The 26204-nt window shown below is 44.3% G+C and overlaps 1 protein-coding gene across 1 annotated transcript in view; it reads left to right on the top strand.

Annotated features, from left to right (window-relative positions):
- LOC115464829 (activating signal cointegrator 1 complex subunit 3-like) overlaps positions 1-10120 on the top strand; it is a 417679-nt gene extending 407559 nt beyond the window's left edge. The window contains exon 16 of the mRNA XM_030195187.1: positions 10040-10120. Within this exon, the coding sequence (XP_030051047.1) occupies positions 10040-10120 (81 nt within the window). The remainder of the gene's footprint in view (positions 1-10039) is intronic.
- The last annotated feature ends 16084 nt before the right edge of the window (positions 10121-26204 follow it).

Genomic DNA, 26204 nt, shown 5'->3' with positions numbered 1-26204 from the left:
AGCGTATCTGAGTTCTCCCAACGGTCCTTTGGGGATTCCTTGGAGGAGACGGATTCCCGCTCGGATGGAGCGGATGACCCCTTTGCAGCGCGGATCTTTCGCTCAGAGGATTTGCCCAACCTGTTAGTGCAGGCCATGAGCATTTTGAAGATTTCCTCTCCGGAGGACGTCTCTCCCTCAGCCCCTGTTGGCTCCGCCATTATGCTGGGGACGAAGCGCCCGCCTAGAACCTTCCACGTGCATAATGCCATGCACACCTTAATTTCGGCTCAATGGGATGTCCTGGAAGCGAGCCTCAAAGTGGCTAGGGCTATGTCCCGCCTCTATCCTTTGCCTGAAAGTGAACGGGAGGCCTTTCTTTGGCCTACCGTGGATTCTTTAATCACTGCGGTGACTAAGAAAACGGCGTTGCCGGTGGAAGGTGGCACGGCCCTAAAGGACGCCCAAGACAGAAGATTGGAAGCGGCCTTAAGGTCGTCCTTCGAGGCGGCTGCCTTAAGTTTGCAGGCCTCAGTTTGTGGCTCCTACGTGGCCAGGGCGTGCCTGACGATTGTGCAGCGGGCTTCCCCCTCGGATCCTTCCTTGAGGGCTGATTGGCCGGCCCTGGAATCGGGCTTGGCTTATTTGGCAGACTTGCTGTATGATGTCTTGAGAGCCTCGGCTAAAGGTATGGCTCAGACAGTCTCTGCGCGGCGGTGGCTTTGGCTGAAACATTGGTCTGCGGACCACGCCTCTAAGTCCCACCTGGCTAAGTTGCCTTTTAAAGGCAAGCTGCTCTTTGGGGTCGAGCTGGACAAAATTGTGACCGATCTCGGCACGTCTAAGGGCAAGAAGTTACCAGAGGTCAGGGCTCGGGCCAGTGCTCGCCCCGGTATCTCCAGAGGACGGTTTCAGGAAGCCCGTCGGTACCGCCCGGGCAAGTCGGGCTCCTCTGCCCCCTCTTCCTTCAAGAGGAACTTCTCCCCCAAGCAGCATTCCTTTCGCAGAGACCGCCGTCCCGGAGGTGCGCCCTCCGGTCCTCCCCCAGGGTCTCGTACCCAATGACGGGGTCCTGGTCCATGGCCCAGTGCAAATTGGAGGACGCCTGTCCTCGTTTCTGGGCGAGTGGACCAGGGTAACTTCAGACGCTTGGGTGCTGGAAGTCATCAGAGACGGCTACAAGCTAGAGTTCTGCCGACCCTTAAGAGACGGGTTTGTACTCTCTCCCTGCAAGTCTCCGGTCAAAGCTGTGGCAGTGCAGCAGACCTTGGACAATCTGATCCGCCTGGGTGCGGTCGTTCCGGTGCCAGAAAATCAGCTTGGCAAGGGACATTACTCCATTTACTTTGTGGTACCAAAGAAAGGAGGTTCTGTACGGCCTATCCTCGACCTCAAAGGGGTCAATCGGGCCTTGAAAGTTCGGCACTTTCGCATGGAGACTCTCCGCTCTGTTATAGTGGCAGTGAAGGCAGGGGAGTTCCTGGCATCCTTGGACATCAAGGAAGCGTACTTGCATATTCCCATCTGGCCTCCTCATCAACGCTTTCTGCGTTTTGCAGTCCTGGGCCGACACTTCCAGTTCAGAGCCCTCCCGTTCGGGTTGGCTACTGCTCCGCGGACCTTCTCCAAAGTAATGGTGGTCATCGCGGCCTTCCTGAGAAAGGAAGGAGTACAAGTCCATCCTTATCTGGAAGACTGGTTGATCCGAGCCCCCTCTTATGCAGAGTGCGGCAAAGCTGTGGACCGGGTGATTGCTCTTTTGAGCTCCCTGGTGTGGATCATCAACTGGGAGAAAAGCCAGCTGCGCCCGACTCAGTCCCTGGAGTATCTGGGAGTTCGATTCGACACCCAAGTAGGCAGAGTGTTCCTGCCGGACAATCTGATTGTCAAACTTCAGGCTCAGGTGGACCAGTTCCTAGTAGCCTCTCCGCTCCGGGCTTGGGACTATGTGCAGCTGTTGGGCTCTATGACGGCCACGATGGAAGTAGTGCCCTGGGCCAGGACTCATATGAGACCACTACAACACTCTCTGCTGCAGCGCTGGACTCCGGTGTCGGAGGATTATGCTGTGCGCCTTCCCTTGGACCCAGCAGTGCGCAAGGCGCTGAGCTGGTGGCTGCAGACAGACAAGTTGTCTGCAGGGATGTCTCTTGTGACCCCGGAGTGGATTGTTGTCACGACGGACGCCTCTTTGACGGGCTGGGGAGCCCACTGCTTGGGAAGGACAGCGCAGGGGCTCTGGTCTCCTGCAGAGGCAAAGTGGTCTATCAACCTCCTGGAACTCAGAGCCATTCGGTTGGCGCTTTTGGAGTTCCTCCCGGTACTGGCGTTGAAGCCAGTACGGGTCCTGTCGGACAATGCCACGGCTGTGGCCTATGTCAACCGCCAGGGAGGTACCAAGAGCGCCCCTCTAGCCAAGGAGGCCATGAATCTATGCCAGTGGGCGGAAGCGAACCTGGAACAGCTGTCAGCGGCCCACATTGCCGGAGTCATGAATGTCAAGGCGGACTTTCTCAGTCGCCATACCTTGGATCCCGGAGAGTGGCAGCTATCTGCTCAGGCGTTCTTGGACATCACGAAGCGCTGGGGCCAGCCGAGCCTAGATCTGATGGCGTCATCGGCCAATTGCCAAGTGCCGCGCTTTTTCAGCAGAGGACGGGACCCTCGATCCTTGGGAGTAGATGCTCTTCTCCAACAGTGGCCGACACAGGAGCTTCTCTATGTGTTCCCGCCCTGGCCCATGTTGGGCAGGGTGCTAGACCGGGTGGCAAAGCATCCGGGCCGGATAATCCTGGTGGGTCCGGACTGGCCCAGACGTCCCTGGTATGCGGACTTGATCAGGCTCTCAGTGGACGATCCTCTGCGGCTGCCAGTGGAGCAGGGCCTGTTGCATCAGGGTCCCGTGGTGATGGAGGATCCCTCCCCCTTTGGTCTTACGGCCTGGCTATTGAGCGGCAGCGTCTGAGAAAGAAGGGCTTCTCAAACAAGGTCATCGCCACTATGCTAAGAGCGAGGAAGCGCTCTACTTCTACTGCTTACCTTTGTTTGGCGTACCTTTGCAGCATGGTATGAAGCAGGCTCACTTTCTCCCTTCACTGCTCCAATTTCTTCAGTGTTGGCGTTCCTGCAAGAAGGTCTGGAGAAAGGCCTGTCGCTCAGTTCCCTTAAAGTCCAGGTAGCGGCTCTGGCTTGCTTCAGGGGCCGCCTGAAGGGTGCTTCCCTGGCTTCGCAGCCAGATGTGGTGCGCTTTCTCAAGGGAGTTAATCACCTGCGCCCTCCTCTGCACTCAGTGGTGCCTGCGTGGAATCTCAACCTGGTGCTAAGAGCCTTGCAGAAGCCGCCTTTTGAACCCTTGTCAAGGGCATCTCTGAAAGACCTGACGTTGAAAGCAGTCTTTTGGTGGCTATCACTTCAGCCAGAAGAGTTTCCGAGCTCCAGGCACTCTCATGTCGAGAGCTCTTTCTGCAGTTCACTGAGGCAGGAGTGTCTATTCGCACAGTGCCTTCCTTCCTGCCCAAGGTTGTTTCTCGCTTCCATGTGAATCAGCAGCTCTGTCTCCCTTCCTTTCGTAGGGAGGACTACCCAGAGGAATACTCTGCTCTCAAATATCTGGATGTGAGACGAGTCATCATCAGATACTTGGAAGTGACCAATGATTTCCGGAAGTCGGATCATCTGTTTGTCCTGTTTGCAGGTCCTCGTAAGGGTCTGCAGGCTGCTAAGCCTACAGTGGCAAGATGGGTCAAGGAAGCCATTGCAGCGGCTTATGTGGCCGCGGGGAAGGTGCCGCCTATCCAGCTGAAGGCTCACTCCACTAGAGCTCAGGCGGCCTCGATGGCAGAGGCCGGGTCCGTCTCCTTGGAAGAGATTTGCAAGGCGGCAACTTGGGCATCGGCCCATACCTTCTCCAGGCATTACCGCTTGACTGTGGCTGCTCGGGCGGAGGCCCGGTTTGGAGCTTCAGTGTTGCGGTCAGGGATTTCTATGTCCCGCCCTGGGTGAGTACTGCTTCGGTACATCCCACCAGTCTATGGATTGATCAGCATGATGATATGGAAGGTAAAATTATGTATCATACCTGATAATTTCTTTCCATTAATCATAGCTGATCAATCCATAGCCCCTCCCAGATATCTGTATTGTTTATATTCTGGTTGCATTTCAGGTTCAAGTTTAGTCTTCAGTTCCTGTTCAGGAGGACTTCGTGTTCAAGTTTTTCAATGGATTCTTCAAGAGTTGAGACGAATTTGTGTTACAGTGAGCTGCTGCATTCCTCTCCCCTCCGTTTTACGGGGCTGGATTGAGACTTAAATTCTGCCGGCGCTCCCTCCCGCTTCGTGCGGCAGTAGGGCAGCTTTATACCCCTCCCGCTTCGGCGGTGTTAGGGTCAGTCAGCTCCTCCCGCGGTTGCGGTTGCAGGATAAGCCAGATCCCCCCGCATCGGCGGGTGTGGTGTCCCTCCCCCGCTCCGCGGGGATGAGCTGGACGGATTCCCCTCCCCCACTTGTGTGGGGATGAGCTGGGTTAACTCCCCTCACCCATTTCGGCGGTGGTGAGCTGGGCAGAGTGTCCCTTTGTGGGTGTAATTCTCTAAGTGTTGAGTCCTGCGGATGGAGCTTGGATATCGACATACTGAGGAGTTTCCGGCAGCACATGACCACATATAGGGAGGCAAAAGGATTGCTCTCTATCTCCACCTGCTGGTAGATGGACACAACCCACCAGTCTATGGATTGATCAGCTATGATTAATGGAAAGAAAATTATCAGGTATGATACATAATTTTACCTTAAAACTGTAGTTTTGAGCAGGGACTGTCTCTCTTTGTATCAGGTGTTCAGCGCTGCGTGCGTCTGGTAGCGCTATACAAATGCTAATAATAATAGTTTGTAAACCATCTTGAAAGTTCTCTGATTTGGCAGTATATCAAACGTAAAGCAAAAACTTGAAATTATTGTACCTGAATGTACACCACTTCAGTAGTCTTCATGCCTTGCAGGTGTCTTATATCGGTAATAAGTATTTTTCTGTTCCTAAAGGGAGCCCCAGAAAAAAAAATTAATAGAGTTACAGTGGGATTTGAACACGTATCCCTTGGTTTGCAGTCTAGTGCACTAACTACTAGGCTACTCCTCCGACCTGCTTGCTACTTGGACATGACTGAAACAGGTCTAGATATGGATGTTTCCTCCCATTTGAAAATTGCTCTTGGATGTCCTACTTTTGAGCCCTCCCTTGCCCCACCCAAAACATACCCACAACATACTCACTTGCCATTTGGATGACCTACAGTGTATAACGTCCAAATTCTGACTTTCCAAAATCGGCATTTGGACGTTTTTAGCAGATGGATGTTTTTTAGTGCATTTTGAGGCGTCCATCTGCTTTGAAAATGAGCACCATAACGAAACATGGCTGTTAGGGAATTGCTCTTTTCAACCTTGTGATGTGATGTATTTCTTGTATACCACTAACTCCCTCTTAATAGAGGTTCAAAGCAGTTTAACAAAAAGAAATTATAACCAGAAAAAGGAAATGATTATGACACAACCCATTTAAACAGTTAGGTCTTTAACTGATTTTTAAATCTCTAGCCCTCTTGCTACTTCGATTCAGTCCTTTGATATTTCAGTTCACATTTATGCTGTTGATATTCTTTTGCTCTTTCCCACCTCCACACTGTCTCCAATCCTGCCTTGACTCGGTTGCAAAATGGTAAAAAAATCCATCATTTGGCACTCAACACTGGCAAGGCTGTTGCCTGTTGGTTTACCGGTGCTTTAACACCCCCCATCTTCTCCCATTCATCTCTTCTGATCTCCTAGCACTCCAGTATCTAGTTTTCGTTATTTGGGAGTCATTCTAGACTCATCTTTATCTTTCTTGCCACAAATTTCACATCTATCTAGAGGTAGTTTTTTCATCTTTCGGAAATTAAGGACAGTTCGTCACCTTTTTGACTCTAAACAGTTTCATGCACTTTATTCTCTCTTTTTTTTCACTTCCCCAATTAAGAAAAATAAAAACCCTTCAAACTCTACAAAATATTGCTATTTGTTTAATTCGTTGAGACTAATGGAAAGAGAATTATCAGGTAAGGGCTAATTTTACCTTCTCTGCAGCTTACTGGAGCAACCTGTCTGACTCCTTCCAGGGCCAAATGGAGTGTGTACTTCTTCTGGGGTTAATTTGTTTACGAAACAACCACAAAAGAGGAACAACCCTCACAAAACCGTGAGAAGTACAAAGAAAACAGTGAGGCGGATCCAACAATGAAGTCTTTATTGGCGTTGCCTTAAAATACGACCCGACACGGCCGTGTTTCGGCCCGAAGGCCTGCCTCAGGGGTCTTGATGGATCTCTGATGTTGTAATGTATTACTTATCAACAGGAGAATCCTAAAGCAAGGACTTGACTGTGAAATCCTTTGGTTATCCTCTGTCTTGCGAGTACGCTGAAAAACAAAGAGCCATATTGCCGGCTAATGTAAGTGATGCAAGCCTGGGCACAGAAAGGCTAAGCCAATCAGAGGCTACTGTGGTGGAGCTCTGGAAGCCTAGGAACCATATTGGACTTATTAAAAAAAAAAAAAACCAACTTCCATAAGAAGGAAGGCAGGGAGGAATGGACAGTGAATATCTAGGGCTGCAGAATCCTGTTCCCTGCATGCCAGAGACAGATCTCGGGCTGAGATTCCTGGGGGGAAGGTCCAAGCCAGAAGAGATGGGGGAGGTGTGTCTTGGGAGGCTTCAGGACTTAAGCCACTAAGGGTGAACATCTTTGAAACCTTGCCCAGTTTGAAGTGCTGGGAGCTTGATGTGTTTGGGATGCTGGTCAAGTGAAGCATAAGGCGGAGTGCCTTGGGAGTTAAACTTGGACCCCAGTTGGAGAAAAGAAAGGAAGACTCTTAGCTAGAATTGTATTTAATTTTGCTGCAAAGAAGCATATGCTTCAGTTAAGGGTTTGTTTGGGGGGGGGGGGTGTTTTTGCCTCAAAGGTTTTAGTTTCTGACACTGGAGGCGTTGTGTGAAAAAAAAACAATTAAAAAAAAAAGCATTTGTTTGTTTAACTGGAGAACCTAGATTGGCTCATTTTACATTCATGGAATGAACTCTGGAAAAGATTCCACCGGTGATTAAATGGAGAAGGCACTCCAGTGCAGTGCTCTTCACTATCCACATTACACTAGTCATCTTGTGTTTATCTTTGAGTGATATATAAATTTCAGTCATGCATATTTTCCGCTGAGCATTGTCACACAGCTCCAGATGCGGCCGTTTACAGAACTTGAGTGTTAGAGAAAATACTAATTTCTCACTGTGATAATCTGTTTGGTTTCCATCCCACATTGTCATTTATTAATAAGTTTATACATTCATCTGCATGTGAAAAATAAAACTTAAAGATTTGCTAACTGACTGAGAAAATATAAACCTGTCCTGGGGACCAAAGCCATTGGACTTTTTGGATATCCATAATGAAAAGGCATAAGAAAAATTGCACCTACCACCTCCATTGCATGCAGAATTAATATGTATATCCTGAAAATCTGAATACTACTACTACTTATCACTTCTATAGCGCTACAAGGCATATGCAGCGCTGTACACCATACATGAAAAGACAGTCCCTGCTCAAAGAGCTTACAATCTAAATAGAACAGACAAACAGAACAACTAAGAGGTAAGGGAATTAAAGAGGTGGGGATAAAAAGGGTACAGGGCAAGTGAGTAGTGGTTAGGAGTCAAAAGCAGCATTAAAGAGGTGGGCTTTTAGCCTGGATTTGAAAACGGCCAAAGACGGGACTAGACGTACAGGCTCGGGAAGTCTATTCCAGGCGTGAGGTGCAGCGAGATAAAAGGAACGGAGTCTGGAATTAGCAGTAGAGGAGAAGGGGACAGACAAGAGAGATTTATCCACAGAATGGAGTACCCGAGGGGGGGGGGGGGGGGCTTAGGGAGAGACAAGAGTGGAGAGGTACTGGGGAGCGGTAGAGTGAATGCACTTATAGGTCAGTAAGAGAAGTTTAAATTGAATGCGGAAACGGATAGGGAGCCCGTGAATAGCTGAGGATCCTCCAAGAGAGATGTGGGATAGACAATAAAATGTCATCTGTCTTCTTAGGAACTTAGGGGCCATTTTACTAAGCTGCGTTAGATGCTAACACATGCCCAACACAGCTTAAAATGGCGTACTGCAGGACGCACTGAGGAATCCAACGGTTATTGCCAAATTTGTGCACTAAAAAATATTTTTAAATGTTTTAAGGAGGTATGTCCAGGGCTGAAGAATGAGCATTCATGTGCTAAACAGTGCGTCTACATTGGCACACTAACTGCTTAGCATAGGATTACCACATGAGCCCTTTCCGCTAAGAAAAATGTGTGGTGATAAGTGCTTACCCAGTAATTTTTAAAAATATCCATGCGCTAAATGGCGACATTAATGCATGCAAAAAACTAGTTTGATAGCAAAAATATATAACTATAAAGTATCACAACATTTTTTTTGCTACATTGTTAATGAGAGACTTCAACCTGATTCATAAGAACATAAGAGTAGCCATACTGGGTCAGACCAATGGTCCATCTAGCCCAGTATCCTGTTTTCCAAACAGTGGCCAAGCCAGGTCACAATATTCGATTTATTTAATCAAATGAAACCTCAACTTCCAGGGCGGACCGAGCACACCCCACTTGGCTTCCTATCACCAGTTTCTTAAATTTTCACCCAGTAAAAAAGAGCAATAAAAAAAACTCTTCAAGAAGAGGAGAAAAAATTGCTCCCAAAAACCTGGGTCTTAAAACAACAAAATAGAAAAATCAGGAAAAGAAGTCCTCTCAAATAATGATTGCTAAAATGTGACTTACATAATCAAAAAAGAGCCAACTCCAATTGTACAGCTCAAAAAAAGCACTTGATGTGACTATAAATACTCTTCTTCACAATTTCACAACTCCCCCATTCATGTGAAGGGTAAGTCTCCATTGATCCCTGTGGTCCATTCCAAACATTCTCGACAAGGGTCCACCTTGTTTTGCTCAGCTTCGTCAGGAGGAAACACAAGCTGTCATATAATCTGATCCAAGATGGCACTCAAACCTTTATATGACACCATGTTCAAAAAAGCTCCACCTACTCGACTGACTTAATATCATGAATCTTGATATTAACTGGTTGTTCTCACTGGAGACGTTTAGCAGAGCCCTCCCACCCCATTGGGCCATTCAGACTGTAGGGACTCATAGTTTGTAATTGAAAAATCCATTTCTGTTCATGCTGGTGTAAACATTTCCCTGTTAAATAGAAATTGATTGTTGGCCAATGCTAAAGAAGTTAACTTCACAATAAAATCCGTAGGAACTACCCTAGGGCATGGACATGTATCTAAAGCAGCTTGTACAGTTGAATGGGCCTCATTATGGGTTATGACTGTATACAATGGTTGTACATCAAGAGTGACTAATATGACATCTTCTGAAATATTTTGAAGTTCTCTTAAATGATTCAAAAAATGAGTTGTATTCTTAAGATAGGAGGGGATTTGGGGGACCAGAAGGGCAAAGAAGCAATCAAATATTTACAGACTCTCTCAAGCAAAGACTCTTGAAACTATTGGATGGTCTGGGGAACATTAATGCATGGCCATTAATACAAAATATAAGAAAATTGACCATTGTACGGCTACAGTAAAAAGACCTGCATAATGGCCACTGTTTTACCACAGCTTAATAAAAGACCCCTAAGTCCATTATAGGACAGTGATATGTCTCCGAATATATTTATACAGATAAACCTGTGTTTTGTCTTAAAAGTAACAGATGCCTTCACTAAGGGCCTCTTTTATCAAGCCACGCTAGTGGTTCCCACCGGTAATGGTGACGAAGCCCATTTAAAGTGAATGGGCTTTGTCAGCATTACCGCACAGGGGACCGCCAGCGTGGTTTGATAATAGACCCTAAGTGATTGTTCTTTTTTTATTTTAAGTTTTGATTCAGTTACAAGGTGATCAGTTACCAGTGATCACTGGTAATTTCTTTTTTTTTTTCCCCCTACCCAGGTGCAGCAACTACATGACATGGAAGAAATATGCTATGAAAATATTTTGAAACAAATCAAAGCTGGACATCAGGTATATTAATTTATGTTTACTATTGCTGTAAGTCTGGTTTTTGTCTAACCAGCATTTGAAATTCCGCTAAAATGCATTTGTTCAACAGAAAGTACTTCGCATTTTGACAGGCTTAATTTGCAAATTTATTTCCAGATTTTGTCATGCATGTATATTACAGTGTATTTGAACTTCTACAACTCCAATGTTTCCTTCAGTTTAAAAGGCAAAGTGCTACAAGAAGAGCTTGTTCAGTCCTCAAGTACCAGCATATTACAATTATTATTAATTATTTCTGTAGTGCTTCCCTTTTATATAGCTGGCATCCTCCTATTAATTTGAAAAGGCAATCTAGCATGTTTTATGTAAAAAAAAAAAAAAAGGATGGCTTTCATATACAGAAACAAGCATAACAAAAGGATATTCTCTGTTCCTCCGCTCTTGATCTCAGGTGGTAACACCCTCATCCTTCCCGTCTCATCCGCCCGCAACCTCGGAGTCATCTTCGACTCCTCCCTCTCCTTCTCTGCGCATATCCAGCAGACAGACAAGTCCTGTCGCTTCTTCCTCTTTAACGTCAGCAAAATTCGCCCTCTCCTCTCTGAGCACACCACCCGAACTCTCATCCACGCTCTCATTACCTTTCGCCTTGACTACTGCAACCTACTCCTCAGTGGCCTCCCACTTAACCATCTATCCCCCCTTCAATCCGTTCAGAACTCTGCTGCACGTCTTATATTCCGCCTGAACCGATATACTCATATTACCCCTCTCCTCATGTCACTTCACTGGCTTCCGATCAGATACCGCTTACAGTTCAAGCTTCTCCTTCTCACCTACAAATGCACTCAGTCTGCAGCCCCTCATTACCTCGCTACCCTCATCTCCCCTTACGTTCCCGCCCGAAACCTCCGCTCACAGGACAAATCCCTCCTCTCAGTACCCTTCTCCACCACCGCCAACTCCAGGCTCCGCCCATTCTGCCTCGCCTCACCCTATGCCTGGAATAAACTTCCTGAGCCCTTACGCCAAGCCCCCTCCCTACCCATCTTCAAATCCTTGCTCAAAGCCCACCTCTTCAATGTTGCTTTCGGCACCTAACCTTTATACCTTTCAGGAAATCTTGACTGCCCCCACTTGACTGACTGTACATTTGTCCTTTAGATTGTAAGCTGCTTTGAGCAGGGACTGTCCTTCTATGTTAAATTGTACAGCGCTGCGTAACCCTAGTAGCGTTTTAGAAATGTTAAATAGTAGTAGTAGTAGTTTTTGGATGGTTTTACTTCACAAAGTAGTTTTCTAGGATTCTCAAATTTTATGTAGTGTCTAATTGCAAAAAGGAATCATAGAAACATGACGGCAGATAAAGGCCAAATAGCCCATCCAGTCTGCCCCTGCTCAGTAACCACTAACTCCTTTTCCTCAGGGATCCCACGTGCCTGTCCCATGCTTTCTTAAATTCTGTCACAGTCTTTGTCTCTACGACCTCCACCGGGAGGCCATTCCACGCATCCACCACCCTTTCCGTGAAAGAGTATTTTTTTTTAGATTTTCCTCTTAATTTCATCCTGTGGCCTCTCATTGCAGTTTGCCTTCATTTGAAAAAAAGGCTCACTTCCTGTACATTAACTCCACCGAGGTGTTTAAACATCTCTATCATATCTCTTCTCTTCCAGCATATACATGTTGAGGTTCATGAGCCTACCACTATATGTTTTATGACTGAGACTGCTTACCAATTTGGTAGCCGCTCTCTGGACCAACTCCACCCCGAGGCTGTGAACACTGTCTTCACAAGAATACATTTAGTGAAAGTCTACCTCGGCTGTCTTCCTGAACCCATACGTCTAGCTCCTTCTTTACCTGTTTTTAAATCTATGCTCAAAACTCTCCTTTTCACTTCTGCCTTTGGCTCCTAACCGTTACTCATTTGCCCTCCTCTTCCCTGTTCCTCTCTACCCTGTAATTCCCTTCCCTTGCCTGTAATGTCTGTCTGTTTCTACCTAGATTGTAAGCTGTTTGAGCAGGGACTGTCTCTCTCTATGTCAAGTGTTCAGCGCTGCGTGCGGGCGTCTGGTAGCCCTATATAAATGCTAATAGTAGTAGATCCTTCACGAGGCAATGCACAGCATTTGATCGTGAACTACTAAATTAGTGTGGAACTGTATTGTTAATGCCTTGTTCACTTCTTGTGATCAAACAGATGGGCTAAGTATGTACTGGCTCAGTGACACTGGCCTCCCACTTAGTCACCTCTCCCCTCTCCAGTCGGTTCAAAACTCTGTTGCCCGTCTCATCTTCCGCCAGGGTCGCTTTACTCATACTACCCCTCTCCTCAAGACCCTTCACTGGCTCCCTATCCGTTTTCGCGTCCTGTTCAAACTTCTTCTACTAACCTATAAATGTACTCACTCTGCTGCTCCCCAGTATCTCTCCACACTCGTCCATCCCTACACCCCTTCCCGTGCACTCCGTTCCATGGATAAATCCTTCTTATCTGTTCCCTTCTCCACTACTGCCAACTCCAGACTTTGCGCCTTCTGTCTCACTGCACCCTACGCCTGGAATAAACTTCCTGAGCCCCTACGTCTTGCCCCATCCTTGGCCACCTTTAAATCTAGACTGAAAGCCCACCTCTTTAACATTGCTTTTGACTCGTAACCACTTGTAACCACCTACCCTCCTCTCCTCCTTCCTGTACACATTAATTGATTTGATTTGCTTACTTTATTTTTTGTCTATTAGATTGTAAGCTCTTTGAGCAGGGACTGTCTTTCTCCTATGTTTGTGCAGCGCTGCGTATGCCTTGTAGCGCTATAGAAATGCTAAATAGTAGTAGTAGTAGTAGGTCTTTCAGATAGCCACTATGCTATCTTTTTTTTTTTTTTCAGCCTACTTTTGGCATTTTTCCAGATCAGTTTCTGCTATGTTTTTAATGAAAATAAATTAGGCTTGTTAAACGAATGGTTAAACATCTCAAGCTCCTAAATATGCAAGTATATTTTGAAACACAATTTCTGTTTGAGCTGAACCAGTTCTAGAGAGAAGACACTGCAGATAAATACCATAATAGTCCATCTGCTCAGCCCAGTAAGGTGGGTGTCTTGCTCAGAGCAGCAGTTACACCCTCATGTTGTCTTAGAAGTACAAAAAAAGTCATTACATTGCTGTTTGGAGCTGAAGCACCTAATGCTTTGTTTCCATTCTCTTGTCATTAAAGGGATGATCTGCTTTTATCCCATGCCTTTTTAAATTCCATTACCTCCTTTGGGAGGGCATTGTAGAACTCCACTACCTTGCACTTGCACCAAGGTGGGAGATGATTGGCTCTTGGGGATCTCCTTCCCCACTCTGCAGCTCTCTTGAATCTCCCATCATTATGTCCACTGTGCTGCTTACGATTCCTAGGCCCCACTGTTCATCTAGTGACTCTAATTGTGCCAGCACAAGTGTGTGTGTGTGGGTTGTGGGTGGGGGGTTATTCAGGCAGCAGAGTGTCTCCTGCTCTGGGATGGATTCTGCAATTATTCTATCTCTATGGCTGTATTTCTCTGTTTATTACCCTCATCTCACCTACCAACACCCATTCTATTAGAATATCAGTGAAATGCTTTGATGTCCCCATGCATACCCCCACCCTCCCACTCTGTCAGACTGTCAAAGTAATGCTTTGATGTTTCTCTCATATATACTATCTGCTACCTCATTTGCTTATTTCCGATCTGACGAAGAAGGGCAACCTTCGAAAGCTAATCAAGAAATGTATTAAGTTATGTCCAATAAAAAAGGTATCATCTTATTTTCTTTTCCATGTTTTATTTTGTTTGATTTCTATAGATTCTACATGGAATGTTGCTATTCCACTAGCAACATTCCATGTAGAAGTCGGCCCTTGCGGATCACCAATGTGGCCGCGCAGGCTTCTGCTTCTGTGAGTCTGACGTCCTGCACGTACGTGCAGGACGTCAGACTCACAGAAACAGAAGCCTGCGCAGCCTTCTACATGGAATGTTGCTAGTGGAATAGCAACATTCCATGTAGAATCTCCAATAGTAGCAACATTCCATGTAGAATCTCCAATGGTATCTATTTTACTGTCATAATAATGCTTGAATGTTTTCACTTATATACACTGTCAGCTAGCACATTTGCTTATTTCTGATCTGACGAAGAAGGGCAACCTTCGAAAGCTAATCAAGAAATGTATTAAGTTATGTCCAATAAAAAAGGTCTCATCTTATTTTCTTTTCCATATTTTATTTTGTTTGATTTCTATAGATTCTACATGGAATGTTGCTATTCCACTAGCAACATTCCATGTAGAAGTCGGCCCTTGCGGATCACCAATGTGGCCGCGCAGGCTTCTGCTTCTGTGAGTCTGACGTCCTGCACGTACGTGCAGGACGTCAGACTCACAGAAACAGAAGCCTGCGCAGCCTTCTACATGGAATGTTGCTACTGGAATAGCAACATTCCATGTAGAATCTCCAATAGTAGCAACATTCCATGTAGAATCTCCAATAGTAGCAACATTCCATGTAGAACCTCCAATGGTATCTATTTTACTGTCATAATAATGCTTGAATGTTTTCACTTATATACACTGTCAGCTAGCACATTTGCTTATTTCCGATCTGACGAAGAAGGGCAACCTTCGAAAGCTAATCAAGAAATGTATTAAGTTATGTCCAATAAAAAAGGTATCATCTTATTTTCTTTTCCATGTTTTATTTTGTTTGATTTCTATTGATAACCTTTAAGAGTGGACTAACACGGCTACCACACCTCTCTACTTATGGCAGAGTCCAAATACACATGGTCATCCGTTGAACTGGAGCTTAGCCTGTAACAATGGTGCTATCATAAAAGCATTTCCATTCTGGGACATAACCAAAAGTCCATCAAGCCCAGTATCCTGTTTCCAACAGTGGCCAGTCTAGGTCACAAGAACCTGCAAGATCTTTCCCACCTTTTGTTGTTGTTTGAACATCTCTCACAGATCCTAAAATTGAAGTTTGTTCTCTATTCTGAACTTAATACAGAGCTAAAATTTTGTCATACAGTGTACTTTACACACCAGTAGGGCTCTGAATCCATCATCCCGTTTGCTAAGGGCAAATTTCTGCATTAAGGCACCCTCTGTTGTTGGTTTAGTAACAAGATCTCTTCTAAGATAGACCGTAACTAAGTGAATGACTGTTAGTTTGCATTGGGTTTCAAATTGTAAAAAATAGCTCATGTAGGTCAATACGAGAAGTAGTGGCCTTTTAAGTGTAACAGGTTTGTGCCTGACACACTCTCTAAAGTCAGTCTCTCAATATCATAAATCAAAACAGCAGTTCTAGAAACACTGACTTATTTTTCACAGGAAAAGTATTGTTTCCCTTGTTGAATTTTCTGATCTGTTTTGCTGTGAGCTACTGACATTTCACCCATCACTAACTATAAATGGACATCATTAGTTTTAGAACGATGGCTTTCCCAGATTCTCTTTTGCACTTTGTCTGTGTTGTAAATGGTATAATTTAACATTATAACTCTCAAACGTGACTTTTAGCTGTCTGTTTTTGTAGAACATATTTGCAGATGATTTTCTTTCCAGCTTTCTCGGTATTCAAATAATCTAATTGGGAGAGCATTTCCTTGCCATTCGTGAACCATTAGAACCAGAGGGAATGATGAGTTAATTCCTCATATTATAAATGTTCCTCACAATAGTCTATGAATTAAAAATTGAGCTGAAAAAGGTATGATATAGGTTTGGAGGGGGTCTGAGCCTAAAGTGGGTGGGCCCAAAGAGCAGCTACTAGTGCACTCTTGACATGGCATTACTCGCCCAGAAAAATTACTTCATGTTGTCCGATTAAAGTCTACAACTAAAAGAATGGGACTTTGGGGTCCTTTTACTAAGGTGCGATGAAAAATGACCTGCGGTAGTGTAGATGTGTGTTTTGGGCACGCACAGAATTATTTTTCAGCCCACCTACAAAAAAACGTCTTTTTAAAATGGATGTGCGGCAAAATGAAAATTGCTGCGCGTCCATTTTGGGTCCGAGGCCTTACTGCAAGCCATTGACCTAGCAGTAAGGTCTCATGCGGTAACCATGCGGTAATGGTCTACATGAGTCAAATGCCATGCGTTAGAAAATAAAAAATATTTTTCAGACACGTGTAGCGGACATGTGCCAAAATTGAAATTACCACAAGGGCCACGTGGTAACCGGGGCAGTAACTCCAATTCGGTGCGCGTTGGGCACGCATAGGTGCCTACGCGGCTTAATAAAAGGGCCCCTAAGTTTCTTTGCTGGCATTGACGTCACTTCATCACGCTCAAGTTTCTGGCTTACCAGACACAATTTGCATCTAACATAAATATTTGCATCTTTTTCACTTACGAACTCAAAAAATTTAACATAAACAGAACACTTAAATGTCGAAGATCCAGCCATTTTATCACCTCATGCTGCATGCTTGAACAGTTTCATTCAAAAAGAAATGTGCTTGAATCTGTAAGCAGCCCAATCATGGGCCTAGTGACGCAAAGAAAATTGTATGAGTGTAATTAAAAAGTAACTATATAAAATAACTAGACATTATGGGCCTCGTCTACTAAACTGTGGAAGCAATTCACGGTACAGCAAATGCGCTGCAGCCCATTCATTTTGAATGGGCTGAGTTGCATTTGCCACATGGAAATCACTAGCATGGTTTCGAAAAAGAGGCACTATATTACTCATTACTGAAAATGTAAAATATTACAGTTATTATATTTGCATGAAACTAATCATTACAGTTATTACTTTTAAAAGTAATATATTAATATACTACTTAGTAATATATTGCTGCCCAACACTGCATGTAATTAAACTCTGGAATTCATTGCCAGAGAATGTGATAAAAGTAGTTAGCTTAGCAGGGTTTAACAAGCGTTTGGATAATTTTCTAAAAGAAAAGTCCATAAGCCATTATTAAGATGGACTTGGAAAAATTCACTGCATATTTCTAGGATAAGCAGCATAGAATCTGTTTTACTGTTTTGGAATCTTGCCAGATACTTGTCACCTGGATTGGCCACAGTGTTGGAAACAGGATACAGGGCTTGATGAATCTTTGGTCAGTCCCAGTATGGCAAAGCTTATGTTATGCTTATTGAAATTGGATTCAGAATTCCCATATGTGGAAGCCTGACCTCTTGTGCTACTACCGCAGTGCTAAAGGTCTTGGTGTCCATTTTGAATTGCCAAAAGCGTGAGGCAGGAGTGAGTGGACATTGTTTCTGCCCACTAGACATAGGGACCTCATTAAGCCTGGGGAGTGGTTGGAGGGTGGGAGGAGCCTGTTTATAGATGTTACAACTTGAGGGTGGTTGAATCTTGGGGAGGCTGCCATGTGTCGGGCTGTTGCCCACATGTGAGGCCTTTCACTGCAGGAAAGGGCTGAAATGGGAGATGTCACTCATAGGAGGGGGCGTTGATCCTGGGGCAAAATGGGAGGGGGCGTGATTTTTAAAAAACTGCTCCCATGTATAACCAGCAGCAGAAAGGAGGTATTAATGCCCCTGTACAAGTCATTGCTGAGGCCCCACTTAGAGTATTGTGTCCAGTTTCAGAGACTGTATCTTTCTAAAGATGTAAAAAGACTTGAAGCAGTTCAGAAAAAAGTGACAAAAATGGTATAGGATCTATGTAGCAAGATATACGAGGAGAGGCTTGCTGACCTGAACACGTATACCGGGGTGATATGATACAGATGCTCAAATATTTGAAAGGTATAAATTCGCTGACATTTTTCAGAGACGGAAAGGTGGTAGAACTAGAGGACATGAATTGAGGTTGAAAGGAGGCCAACTCAGGAATAATTTCAGGATGTATTTCTTCATTGAGAGGGTGGTAGGTACCTGGATTGCCCTCCCATAGGATGTGGTGGAGATGAAAACGGTAATGGAATTAAAAAATTTGTGGGATAAACACAAAGAAATGCTGTTTGGAAGGAATGGATCCAAAGAAGCTTAGTGGAGATTAGATAGTAACACCGCTAATTGGGACGCAAAGCCAGTGCTGGGCAAGATTTCTAAGGTCTCTGGCCTGATCGCAGCTGAATAGATTTGGATGGGCTGGAGTGGAACTTTCCAGGGGCTTCGACAGTTTCAGAAATTTAGAATGAGTATTCAAGTGTACAGCGCTGCGTACATCTAGTAGTGCTATAGAAATGATGATTAGTAGTAGTGCCGGGCAGACTTCTACAATCTATGTCCTGAAAATGACAAGGACAAATCAAGACCACTTATACCTATGAAGTATCACACCATAAACTCATTACATATGGTATCTTGTTGGGAGACTGGATAGACTGTACAAGTCTTTATCTGCAATCATCTACTATGTATGTTACTATCAGGGGCATAATCGAAAGAGAAGGACGCCCATCTTCCGACACAAATCGGGAGATGGGCGTCCTCCTCTCAGGGTCGCCCAAATCGGCATAATCGAAAGCCGATTTTGGGCGTCCTCAACTGCTTTCCGTCACGGGGATGACCAAAGTTCACGGGGGCATGTCGGCAGTGTACTGAAGGCGGGACGGGAGCGTGCTTAAGAGATGGGCGTCCTCGGCTGATAACGGAAAAAAGAAGGTCGTCCCTGACGAGCATTTGGCTGACTTTACTTGGTCCAATTTTTTTTCACGACCCAGCCTCGAAAAGGTGCCTGAACTAACCAGATGACCTCCCCTTACTCTCCCAGTGGTCAACAACTCCCTCCCATCCAAAAATAAAAACATTTTTCCAGCCACTATGCCAGCCTCAAATGTCATAACCAGCTCCATGACAGCAGTATGCAGGTCCCTGGAGCAGTTTTAGTGGGTGCAGTGCACTTCAGGCAGGTGGACCCAGGCCCATCCACCCCCTACCTGTTACACTTGTGGTGGTAAATGTGAGCCCTGCAAAACCCACCCGAAACCCACTATACCCACATGTAGGTGCCCCCTTCACCCCTTAGGGCTATGGTAGTGGTGTACAGTTGTGGGGAGTGGGGGGGGGGGGGGTTGGGGGGGCTCAGCACCCAAGGTAAGGGAGCTATGCACCTGGGAGCAATTTGTGAAGTCCACTGCAGTGCCCCCTAGGGTGCCCAGTTGGTGTCCTGGCATGTGAGGGGGACCAGTGCACTATGAATGCTGGCTCTTCCCACGACCAAATGCCTTGCATTGGTCGTTTTTGAGATGGGCGTCCTCGGTTTCCATTATTGGCGAAAACCGAGGTCACCCATCTCTAAGGTCAACCATCTGTTAGGTTGACCTAAATGTTGTGATTTGGGTGTCCCCGACCGTATTATCAAAACGAAAGATGGATGCCCATCTTGTTTCGATAATATGTGATGCCCCGCCCCTTCGCGAGGACTTCCTCAGAGATGAGCGCCCTTATAGATGGGCATCCCCGTTCGAAAATGCCCCTCTATGTCTTTGTGGAGCAATTTGTATGCTGGTTTTCTCCATGTGCATATTTCTAAAACTGTTGCTCCCTCTGGACATAGAGGGATTTTGCTGCATGACCCTTCTCCTGTTTTGCATGCAACATTTGGCTGAGCCTCTTGTAAAATTATGCAGGAATTTCCCAAGTCCAAACTTGGATGTGTGAATTCTCTCAACACTCTCATCTGCCTCAGTATGTATACTAATTTATCTATAAGCATTGTATTACATAAAAATATGTTATAACCTTTACAACTTCCAAAGCAACTTGTGCTGTAAATATTATATGTTAACTCCAGATTGTATTATTTAATTATTACGCTAACCACTTTGTGCTTGATGTTTCCTATGGATTCTATGTAACTGAAGTTGTGTGTTTGTATAGGTGAGTGCAGGTTATATGACCGTTGCCATTTGAAGAGTAAACTTTGGGAGGCAGTTGCATTCTGCACAGCCATGTGTTGTGACAGATGGAGAAAATCTTTTCATGTTGATTTTTCTGCAGTCATACTCTGCAGGACAGCAAGCGCTTCCTGGCTACTGGGAAATTAGAAGTTGGTGATTCAGCCCTTAAGTTTTATCCATCTGCTCAGCCTAATGAGACATCTCTTTTGTAGGCTTCACTTTGAATTACCAAATTCAGATGCAGCTTTATCATTCCTCTTAGTGTGCCCTCTCCTCCCGTTTAACTCACCAAGACGAATAATACTATATGGCTTAGACTTCATTCCTGCAGCCCTGTGTAGCAGCTTTCATACAGTGAATGGCACAACATTGATCTAAAAATGATCAAAGTTCACTGCAGACACTTGTCTAATTCAGAAAGCCATTCATATGTATATAATATATATTAAAGACATCGTCATATGTGACAGCATTCCTAAATTGAATCGTGAACATCATTCTTTCTGTGCTGCTATTAAATGTGACTGAAGAGGAGGAATTTTCTTGATAAATATTTCATTGGGACGCATTAGAGTGGTAAAGCTTCTAGATAAATGACTACTTCGTAGACCAGCTGGTCCTAGCACCAATAAGAGGGAGGACATACTTTAAGTTTAGTCTGCACAGCAAAGCAGAACCTGATTTACGGAAGGGGTGAAACTGGTGGAGCTGCTTGCCAGTTGTCATAGCTTGGCCAAAGGTGACATAAACAGAGGGCAGACATTAAGGAAAACTACTGCAATTGCATTTAGCTATGAAACTTAATGAGAAAAACAAAGTGATGCATATAGGGAAAAATAATCCTAGTACACAATAATAACTTCTGTATTAGAAGTCACCATCCAGAAAAAGCCAATTTCAAACAACATTATCGGGCTCTTGTGCTATGTCGTCTGATGAGCGTTATGGATGACCAGACTGGCAAGGATAAACGTGCTGTTGAACTGGCTCCTAATCTATCATGATTGGATTCCCTACATATGCAGACAGAAACCTAGAATCATGTTACACAAGCAACCATTGTGAACTGCTACAAGCGGGCAAGCTTTGTTCAGGATGTGGAGAGGGACGAAACAGATGCAGCTGTTGCAAACGTGCAAGATGAACAGGCTATTGACATCCCAGCCGGTGTTACTGAAGAGGAGTTTCATCACTACGTAGCTGTTGATTATGATCTACAAACAGCTGACGACAGCACTGATGTCGAGATATATGCCTACACACAGGCAACGGCTGATGATGAAACAGATGATGTAATGAGCAGTGAGGCACATGCTGACGAAATTCAACAACCTCCTGTCACTTTTGCAAGAGCGCTGGAGAGTCTCAACACCGTGTGGGCCTATCTGGAGGCCACTGGATGTCAGTGCTATGACAGTTTATACCGTCTGGCAGATGTAGTCTATGGAACTCACAGACCCATTAGTGTACAGAGGACTATAAATGATTACTTCAAGTAAGCCTAGCATCAGTTAACGGAGACTGTATACTGTATGTATAATTAACAGTACTGTACATATGTTTATCAGATGTTAAGCTTCTTTGGGTCACAATGGTTAAGTGCACGCTCCGGTTAACTGCACGTATTTCTTTGGTCCCAGACCCTTGCACTTACGCAGATTGCACTGTATTCTAAATGAGGTCTCACCACAGTTTTATTCAGGGGGCATCATCACCTTCTTTTTCCTATTGTCCATTCCTCTTCCTATGCACCCAAGCATCCTTCTAGCTTTCGCTGTCACCTTTTCTACAATTAAACTTCCTAATTTGTTGCTGGAAGATGTGGGCAAGGCATTTAGGATAACGGGTTTAAAAAGGAAGACAGGTTCTTGGATGAGGTGTTCACAGACCTCTATTAGCTTAGTAGGGTGCAAGCAATAAGGAATGAATCTACCCCATAGAAACCCCTCCAACTGGTTGACCAACAGGTGACAGAGGCTGGTGGTAAATGGAATCCGCTTGGAGGAAAGGAAGGTGAGCAGTGGAGTTCCTCAGGGGTCGGTGCTGGGGCCGATTCTGTTTAACATATTTGTGGGAGATATTGCTGAAGGGTTCGAAGGAAAGGTTTGCCTTTTTGCAGATGACACAAAGATAGCCAATAGAGTGGATACCCTGGAGGGAGTTGGAACGATGAGAAGGGATCTCCAAATGTTAGAAGAATGGTCGAGGGTCTGCCAGTTAAAAGTTAATAATCTACAAATATAGAACCTCTCATTAATTTTTTACTATTTTTCTTATATTTTACTATAATATAGTGATTAGTGCTCAGATTGGAGTGCTGGTCAATACCCAAGGAGCCATCTCCTCTAATGGTTAGCACTGCATACCACCATCATTGCACCATAGACCTACCTAAACTCTTGACCATATCTAATGAATTCTTATGTCCAAAAGTTCATACTTATGTTCGAATGTTCTCGTAAAAAAACAGGTCAAGTAAGAATTCCTCTGCATCATGTATCCTTTAAACTCTGGTTCTTCTCATATTATTTTTATTCCTTATATGGGAGCCAAAGTCATTGCTGCAGGTTTGGTCTACAGGCAGAAAATGTATTTAGGAACTTCTGTCCCCTCCCCAAATTATTATGTACCAGCCACCCACAATCTGGAGGGACAAAAGATTTCAAGGCTGTGTCTTTTGAGTAGAAGCAATCAAAGTTTTCTTTATTGGTATTCAAGTACAAATACAATGCGTAATTGCTTCTGGGAGAACATCTGCTGCATAAAAGTGCTAACTGTCTGTATCTCCGGTAAAATACTTCCGTACAATCACATATATGTTCATTATGAAAGCATGGATATAACAAAAGAGAGGGAACGAAGTACAAACTAAAGTCCAAACAAAAAAAACAGCACCACGGGCCTTTAAAAATGGAACACAGTTCTTTAATGAATGAGCCTTGACAAAAAGACCCGACACGGGCCGTGTTTCGGTGACTAGCACCTGCGTCAGGGGTCACAGTGATGACGTGGAAAACTTGGGGAATAACTCGAATATATTCCTCTACAATATATTATTCCTTACCCCACGTCTCATGTAGTAAAAGCTACAAAGCACCAAGGCACTTTCACTTTCTGTATCCAAATGGATACAAGGTTCTCTTGTAATTTTTCACAATCTTGTCGCGATTTAACAACTTTGAATAACTTTGTGTCATCAGCAAATTTAATTACCTCGCTAGTTACTCCTATCTCCAAATCATTTATAAATATATTAAAAAGCAGCGGTCCTAGCACAGACCCCTGAGGAACCCCACTAACTACCCTTCTCCTTTGTGAATACTGCCCATTTAACCCCACTCTCTGTTTCCTATCCTTCAACCAGTTTTTAATCCACAATAGGACATTTCCTCCTATCCCATGACCCTCCAATTTCCTCTGTAGCCTTTCATGAGGTACCTTGTCAAACGCCTTTTGGGGTTATCTATTTTCGGAAAACCTTATCATGCTTAGTCATTTTCCTAAGGAACTACTTTGTTCCCTATCTTGGGACATCTGCTTCCTTTATCTTGCAAAACTTGTTTGCACCCTCACCCCTTCCTCATTCTTGTTTGCACAAAGGGTGTCTCAATTGATCAGCAACAGATCATGAGCCTTTGAGTCAGACAGATGCCAAAGGAGAGTCACAGAGACTTTGACCTGTCAGCCTTTTTGCTTTATCAGGCCTTAACCATGGTTCATGGATCCTGGCTGTGCCCATAATCTACAAGAGGTGGCAACTTCACTCCTTTTACTCTATGATTGAACCTTACTGTACAATTAAGCCAAATGGAAAGAATTTTCAGCAAAATGCACTGAGGCACCCCCTCCACCCCTCCTTTCTTCCTGTGAGAAGCAATGACTCAGAACACTACTGTCTACCACACCTGTGATCTGAGAGGTTATATGTGAGGCAAGGGGGATGAAAGCGTTTGTCCATCAGCTAATTGCCAATTAGGTTTGAAAGGGGATGAGAGGAGTTTGAGGCAGAGATCAGAGTAAACGTGGGAGCAGCCTGAAGCATTGAAGAAAGAAACATCATTTATTACTTGTGAGAATATAACCGGACCTTAAACTTCTTTCCTGACATGAATTGAGATAAGAAGGTAACAAGAATGAGTGTAATTAGGAAAACAGGAAAAGAGAAACTTTTTTTTGTATTTTTTTCCAATTATACAACAAAGAAATGACTAATTGTAGAGCCAGTTAGAACTGATGTTCTTATATCCATTTTGAGCTGAGAGAAAAGGATATATATGACCGGGGAAGACTTGGTTGGGGGAGCAATGCCTCTCATCACTATTGAGGAATTAGCAGCTTTGATAAGTGTTGGAGTTGCCTAGTGGTTAGTGCAGTGGACTTTGATCCTGGGGAACCGAGTTTGATTCCCACTGCAGCTCCTTGTGACTGTGGGCAAGTCACTTAACCCTCCATTGCCCCTGGTACAAAATAAGTACCTGAATGTATGTAAACCGCTTTGAATGTAGTTGCAAAGACCTCAGAAAGGCGGTATATCAAGTCCCATTTCCCTTTTCCCCGTTCCCTTATTGTTGCAGGAATTACCACTATTGTCAGCAGAATCTGTGGTACTTCAGGAGTCAAACAGCACACACCAGAATGAGAGAGAAATCTTCTTTATTTGCCAGCAAACAAAGTAGAACATCAGCACTAAGTCTCTTCTTCTCTTTCTCAGCTCTCTGTGTCTTGTGGCTTCTGTCTCAGCTCCTTCTCTTCATTCTGACGTAAGCTGCTTCTGCTCCCAGTTATATACAGTTCTAACCCCCTCCTAGCCCCCCTTACTTTCCAGATGGTAAAGAATAGAATAATTACCCTGTCTGAACCAATCATCTCCATACATATATTCCAAATATCAGTTACATAGGTTCGATATTTCCTAAACTGACCTATGACCTGGGGCCCCTCACATTAGACAATGGGGCACCAGAACTCTTGCATTTCATTATGATTAATTCTCATATTGCCAGCTAACTTCATACTAACTGGGTTCTGGCATTCATTAAGGGGTCAAGGGCCAGTCTTGCTTAATGGCATACATATCAGTTATTACTTTCAGAAAACCAGTCCTACATTTACCTATAATTAATCAAGACTTTTCTTGACCTCTTTCACCTATTAGCTTCCTTCACAGAACTCGCTAGGACTGTGGATAATTCAAACCAGATGATGACCTTTTCAACTGCAGCCTTACTTGAAAGTCACACTGAGTTGAACAGACATTCCACACAGAATTATTAATTACACAGAATAAAACATATTCTACAATAAACAGAAATCAGAATTCCTTATAAGACATATTCTAAATATTTATAATGGTATCTGTAATATCTAGAATATCTATATCTAACCTGTTTCCTTCTAAGCATTTTAAAACTATTCCTCTTAAAACTACAGTATGTCTGCAACATGCCTTGTTCATAATGGCACCCATATGTGTGGTAAACTAATACCTATGACCTAGCCTTAACCATCCATCACTCACAAGGGGTCAAAGAAAGTTTCTCTCTGACCTTTCTAACCTTTAGCCCAGCAAACGCTAGATTTCTAAGTAATCTAAACCATCTGGCATTCCTCCATCACTTTACTTTACAGAACTGAGAATTTAACCACCAAACTTTAAACAGAATTAATCAATTAATATAATTTCTTTGTCCACTGCCTCATTATGACATCACAATATCAGAAGTGAGCCAAGTATCAGGCAATCAAGCCATTGTGACATCACTGATGAGGTTGGCTCTTATTGGTGGAATGAGTGGAGGAGAAGCCTAGCAGTTGGTGCAGTGGTCTTTGATCCTGGGGAACTGGGTTCAGTTCCCACTGTAGCTCCTTGTGACTCTGGGCAAGTCACTTAACCCTCCATTGCCCCAGGTACGAATAAGTACCTATATATACTATGTAAACCGCTTTGAATGTAGTTGCAAAAACCACAGAAAGGTGGTATATCAAATCCCATTTCCCTCCCCTCTCAGCTGGCTTTTTAACCTTTTGTTGTGTAACCCTATCACTCTGCTTTAGTTTTGCTCGATGTATTGTTTTACTAATTTTGTAAAAATAAAACTTTACTGATGTGAGAAGATTCTCTTTGTACTTCTCTTTTGTGACCCAGACTGACCAGGTTATTGGTGTTCATCTTCCAAGATACAGTTGTGGTGAGGTGGTTCTGACCCGGTTCTAATCCTGACCCTGTACACTTATTATTGCTGTTCCT

Source organism: Microcaecilia unicolor, chromosome 3 (assembly GCF_901765095.1).
Source record: "Microcaecilia unicolor chromosome 3, aMicUni1.1, whole genome shotgun sequence".
Classification (NCBI taxonomy): domain Eukaryota; kingdom Metazoa; phylum Chordata; class Amphibia; order Gymnophiona; family Siphonopidae; genus Microcaecilia; species Microcaecilia unicolor.
The sequence above is the reverse complement of the archived record's forward strand: the minus strand, read 5'-3'. Positions and strand labels throughout refer to the sequence as shown.